Here is a 6,000-nt window from a genome sequence, read left to right as displayed (position 1 = left end):
TCTAATGAATCGTGGCAACGTGAGCGAGCCTGACGGGGCTTGGCGGCACGTGGTTCTTTAGCACAACCGCCTCTAGTACGGTCGAGGTGCCGCACGCCACTTTACACGTGCATGGCATTCCCGTAATTCCGTACAACGACAGCGCCATTTGCCCAACGCGGCCCCGGAAAACACAAATACCCCACCCCAACATTAATCGCCACGCCACCGATCCGCACCAAACCATCCCAAGCCATCTTGACGGTCGCTCCCAAATCCAACTGCCACCGAAGCCCCTCCCACGGATCGCCCCCCTTCTCCCTTCCCCACCAAAATCCAAAACTCGAATTCCCCCTCTATAAAAGGCCTCCTCTCCCCCCATTTTACCCTCATTCTCGGTCTAAAGTCCCTAATTTACCTTCACGGAGGAGGACTCTTTTTTTTGTTTTTTGTTGTTGTCTTCGTATTCCTTCTCCATCGACGCCATGTCTGGCCGCGGCAAGGGAGGGAAGGGGCTGGGCAAGGGTGGGGCGAAGCGCCACCGCAAGGTTCTCCGCGACAACATCCAGGGCATCACCAAGCCGGCGATCCGCCGCCTTGCTCGTCGAGGTGGCGTGAAGCGGATCAGCGGCCTCATCTACGAGGAGACTCGGGGGGTCCTCAAGATCTTCCTCGAGAACGTCATCCGCGACGCTGTCACCTATACCGAGCACGCTCGCCGGAAGACCGTCACGGCCATGGATGTCGTGTACGCTCTCAAGCGCCAGGGTCGCACTCTCTATGGCTTCGGTGGCTGAGTTCCTGTTGGATGTTTTTGGAATTAGGTGGGGTGAGGGTATGTGCGAGGGCTGGGGTTTCTTGTTGGATTTGGCTTTGTTTAGGTTGTAAATCTTCCCGGGTCTTGTTTTGGGATAGAAAAAGGTGTAATCTTTTTCAATTATGAAATGAAAATTTAAAGCTTTGCTGGAAGAATTTTCTTGTTTAGGTTCTCGTTTCTTTTGATTGTCATGAGTTAGTGTAGTTGGTAGATTTTGTTGCTAAATATGGAGTTGAGAAGTCAACTGGAATGGATCAAAGGTGGGATTTTGTGATCGGAATATTTATTGCATTGGAGCTATTGTCTGGATTGGAAGTTTGTTTTTCTTGTTTCTTCTCTCCGATTTTATTCACAAGGAACAGGTCTGTTTCTGATTTCTCTATATATTTAGTTCTTGTGATATATTAATTGCTGTATATATGTTCCGATCTCACGTTGAGCTTCCTTTTTTTTTTTTTTTTTTTTTAATATATTTTTTTAATAACCGTGCCATCAATCTATATGATGTTTGTTGCTTTTACATATATATGAATATTACTGACGATGATTTCAGGAGTGTTTTGCAGTAGGGGTTGTGTTTGATGCATTCTTCTAATTTGGGGATGCAAGCAGGTACTTGTACTGGTAGGGATTGCTTCATGATGATGATAATTACGCAGACGCAGCTTAGCAATTGCTTGTGGGTAGAAAGATTCTAAGTTTACTGCTTATTTGTCCGTTTAAACCTATCAAAATATGTGTAAAATGTGGTTCCTATATTAGTGACATGCAGTACATGTCTTTGTTAGATTTTGTTTTTGCTGTTGTAGCGTTTTAATTTAGTTTCGGAGATGCTTGTAAAGAAAACATTAAAAATGATCAAATGGATGGCAATGTGGCAATCCTATTGGGATTCTTATTTTGATGCATTTAATCTATCAAAGCATTTTGTTCCAGACCTAAATGGATGAAAAGATATATTCTTTTTGATTGATGGCAGAGTAGTGTCTAGACTTGTTATTGTCATCTATAATCTATGCTACAGGTGGTTATGACAGAACAAAATAAAATTATGAGGAGCTGTAGCAAACCTCTATGCTTGTTTGGAATGGATGTGGTAAAGATGGGAAATTGTGATCAATACTTTTAGGGATGGAGCTTTCGACATTTCTATGAGTTTAACAGCATCACTTGTTTCAATCTGCTTCTGAAGTGAATCATTTCTGGTATGGTGAATCTCATGATGAGCTCTATTGACTATGATTGTTATAAGAAAATGTGATCACAAGTTTATCACTTGTAATATTTGCTTCCCACTGAACCAATTGCTGATTCATTCAATTCCTCCTTTAAAAGGTCATCTCTGCCCCATTATTTTGCGCTACTGTGCCCATTTGGTTTTGCTGCGAGTCTTCTATGTTTTTTTGACATTCATGATTTCAACAAGTTCTTTCTTTTCATGGTTCCTCCCTTTCTAGAGAAATTTTGATCCCAACTAGCTGCTTTATAACAGGTAGCCCTTTGTTGCCAATGTCACCATGTCCAACCAACATTGCAGACATAAAACATGAAAATATTGACTGGTCTCTACGAAGGCCAGGGATGGACTATGACTGAAGCAAATTGCAGGATCATCACATCACTCTGCTTTCCAAAAGCCTATGAGTTAAGCTCTGTCAACTGTTACTGCACAAATTATTTTGCACGTATTGAAGCAAGTCGAATTCGTATGGAGCCACCATATAAATAAGAACTAAATCTTGCAGCACATCTTATTGATCTAAGCTTTCCTTTTGTCATACTTGGTCACTAACCTGAGACAGCTGATTAAATTGGAATGATAGAAAGAAGATGAGCGTGGTTTTTGCACAAGGATGACACGTACAGATTGAGAAATTCAAGCACGCCTTGCAAGTGCTATGGGCCCAACTCTATGGGATGTGTGGCTGTCTATTATGTGTCTGGCTTGTTCTGGTGGGTCGTGGTGTGACATAAAGTAAGCATCTCAATACCTGATTTAAACATTCTCATGTTGATGCATTAACTACAAGCAAGGAATTCCCCACAAGGAGACAATGGAATGGACCTCTATTGCATTTCATCTTCATAAGCTAATTCCAACTTGCATTAACAGATTGGATTATAGGTATATTGGTCTGCTAATTATTTGAATGTAGTGGGATCAAATACAAAGTTCAGTTCAGAAAAATTAAACAGAGATCATGCACCCTGCTCAATTTTAACATTAATGTACTCTCGTGTTGCATGTATGCTTAACAGTTCCATTGCGCCTTCCACCATAAACAGGGTAAGAAGTGCATAAATTAGCTCCTATTTGTGGTATTTCCCTTAATTTCCCTTATTGCGAGTTTGCTTGTCACTTTTAAAGCTATTTCATGGTTCATGTTTCCGATAGTCTATTCTATAAATGCACCATTTGAAATTCCCAGTGATTGCTGAATGCCGTAGAAAATATTGGAATATTTATATATACAACCTTCAGTGCACTATACCTTCTTTTAATTCTTGCGTTTCTGAGCAAACTTAATTGAAAGTAGCTAAATGTTATATGAAACTGTTGATGCGTATAACGAAATAACCGCTTTGCTGGAATTCAAGCTAAATGGCAGTGAATACTGAGGTTGTTATTGTCTTTCTTTTTCTTTTTGTTTCTTCTTCTTGTTGCTACTGCAATGCTTTGCTATATGTGGTCTTCTTATCTTTCTCATGACTAGCTTCTCCTGAGAAGCAAAAATCATTGGTACTACAGGATGCTGTATTGCTACTCCCTAATACATGCGAAGTAACTAGCTGAATTTAATAGTGATGCACTGACATTATTCAACGGGTAGCAAGTAAATACTTAACATTTCGTCCATGCATGATGCAGAACATAAAATCATGGGCATCAATATAAATGTTAAAGAAATTCAAGTGTCATCACATGACAATCTTCTTTTCATTTCCAACTCGTCTCCTCAAATTTTTGAGATATTATTGAGATTACCTTTTTAGATGGATGTTGTTATCCCAGAAATCCCAGGATGACTAGCCTTGTCTGTCTGATGGAACACTTACAATGGATGCTATCTGAATGGCCATGTGGCATCATGGCAGCAGAGAAAGCTTAGCTTATGGTTGATTTATTCTTATCTAATATATTCCTATATTTTGAAGCAGTGGTTTCTGAAACCTGGGAGTCTTGTTTGTGTGCTCAGCTAATCCACTTCTTCATACGGTATCTCTTTGTAGGGCTTTTCTCAAACATATACCTGTTCGACAAACTCCATAAAGACTGCAACTTCATGACATGGCTTGTAAGGTAAGTTGTGATCCGAGGCAAGCTTTTACACACTCCTCATGAGTCTACACTGGAATTGGAGATCAATCAGCTTGCCTTCACCCTGTTCTTCCATCCTTTTGATTCGCATCATGTTGGAAGGAGAAAGCAGAAAAATTGTGGCCAGGCCACTGACTGGAGTGACTATCACTGGCTTTCAAGCCTTGACCAAGCCACCCCCGATGGACCAGCGGCCAGGTGGAGAGGTGGTCTCCTATCCGCTTACCTCTTGTTCAGGATGAAGTGGAAGAAAAGGAAGAACAGAGCATGCGGACTTTAAAAGGCCAGTTGTTTTCTTAAACATGTTTGTTGTAGTTGCTATTTGTTTTGGATCATAAAAGTTGAGATCCAATCTGTTGGTGCAGAATTTCGCCGATGCCGGAGAAGCTAGAGTCGAGAGATCGCATCCCCGCCGGGACCTGCAAGAAAAATCTAAACCGGAGTTGGGGGTGCTCCGACAAGATCCTCCGACGCTCAAGTCAGTACTCTGCCTCAATAGAAATGGAGCACTAGAATGAATTTTAGCAGAATTTCGAGATAGAGTTTAGAACTTAGAGAAGAACGTATCTGGGAATCCCTTTATATAGACGGAGAGCGTAACTGATCGACAGCGACGTCTGTAACCACCTGGTAGTGGGCTGTTCGTGGTCACGCGGAGTTTGTTGCGAAGAGTAGTGGCGTCAGTGGGCCGTTCAGAGCCACGTGGAGTTTGTTATGAAGAGTGGAGTGGTGTCCGTTGTCGCGACTTGTCAGAGAGTGGTGGGGTCACGTGGAATTTGTTACAGAGAGTGGAGTGGGGTAGTAGCCATTATCGTGACTTGCCAGAGAGTTTGGGCCTGACGGCTGAAGCTCGGCTGGGACGTCTGATGGAGCGAAATGGCTCTCTGTCTCAGCAATCTGAGAGGAGCTCGGATGTTTTCGAGGTTGCTGACGGGTTAACTGTTGTTGGACGTCATTGGTACTGCAAATGGAAGTCATCTGCAGTAGAAGCTCGGACGAGAACTGCTGTTGGAGAAGTCCGACAGGAGTCCGATTGCTGGAGAAGTTCGTCTGGAATTCGTACGATGTAGAAGCTTGTCTGAAGAATTATCTACTGGAGAGGCCCGATTGCACAAGGAATCTGACTGAAGGTCGGCCAATAGAAGAGTCCGGAAGGCGTTGTGGAAGTTCGTCCGCTGGAGGAGTCTGGAGGATCCTGTGGAAGTCCGGTTGGCGTTGTTGAATGTTGATGGCTGAAGAGATACGGAAGACACTGGAGGCGATCGGTCGTTGTAGAAATTCAGCTACTGGAGCCCATCCGCTGTAAAAGTTCGTCCGAATCCATCCACTATGGAAGTTCAGACGGAGTCTGATTCTTGTAGAAGTCCAGATGGAGACCGCTTATTGAAGAAGCTCGGCTGAAGTCCGCCTGTAATAGAAGTTCGGAAGGAATTTGTTTATAGTAGAAGCTCGGATGGAATTTGCTTACAGTAGAGGTCCGCTTGCAGTAGAAGTTTAGAGTAGAGACCCGTCTGGTGGAGCCTGTCCCGTTGTAGAATTCGTCTGTGATCCATCTACTGTAGAGGTTCTACTGTCGAAGAAGCTCGATCATTGACGAAGTCCGGAGGAAGTTCAGAGTAAAGTCGATCGTGGCTAGGAGAAGTCTGAAAGAGATTCGGAGAATAGTCGATCACTGTAAAGAATCGGATGAAAGTGAAGCTCAGAGAGCGTTTGGAGTAGTCCGGTAGATGAATGGAGGAGCCCTTGATTAGAGAAGTCCGGATGGTATTATGAAAGCTCGACGGTCGGGGGAGTTCGGAAAGACGCCACACAAGGTTGGAAGCCGGAAGAGCCCTGGAAGGGTCGGCTTTTTACGAACTTCGATTGGGATTATTTTATACCCAAC

At 43.2% G+C, this 6,000-nt stretch overlaps 1 protein-coding gene and 1 non-coding gene across 2 annotated transcripts; both read left to right on the top strand.

The window, feature by feature from the left end:
- The first annotated feature begins 374 nt into the window (after positions 1 to 374).
- Positions 375 to 951, top strand: LOC105058869 (histone H4). Its single transcript, XM_010941928.4, has one exon. The coding sequence runs from the start codon at positions 465 to 467 to the stop codon at positions 774 to 776; it is 312 nt and encodes a 103-aa protein (XP_010940230.1). The 5' UTR covers positions 375 to 464; the 3' UTR covers positions 777 to 951.
- A 1,629-nt stretch (positions 952 to 2,580) lies between these two features.
- LOC114912673 (U6 spliceosomal RNA) lies at positions 2,581 to 2,685 on the top strand. The gene has a single exon (XR_003798379.2). It is a non-coding gene; the product is annotated as a U6 spliceosomal RNA (small nuclear RNA).
- Positions 2,686 to 6,000: the final 3,315 nt, after the last annotated feature.

Source organism: Elaeis guineensis, chromosome 16, assembly GCF_000442705.2.
Source record: "Elaeis guineensis isolate ETL-2024a chromosome 16, EG11, whole genome shotgun sequence".
NCBI classification, from domain to species: Eukaryota; Viridiplantae; Streptophyta; class Magnoliopsida; order Arecales; family Arecaceae; genus Elaeis; species Elaeis guineensis.
The sequence above is the reverse complement of the archived record's forward strand: the minus strand, read 5'-3'. Positions and strand labels throughout refer to the sequence as shown.

Coding starts and splice junctions, on each gene's coding strand:
- LOC105058869 (XM_010941928.4), top strand. CDS start 465: ATGTCTGGCCGCGGCAAGGGAGGGAAGGGGCTGGGCAAGGGTGGGGCG.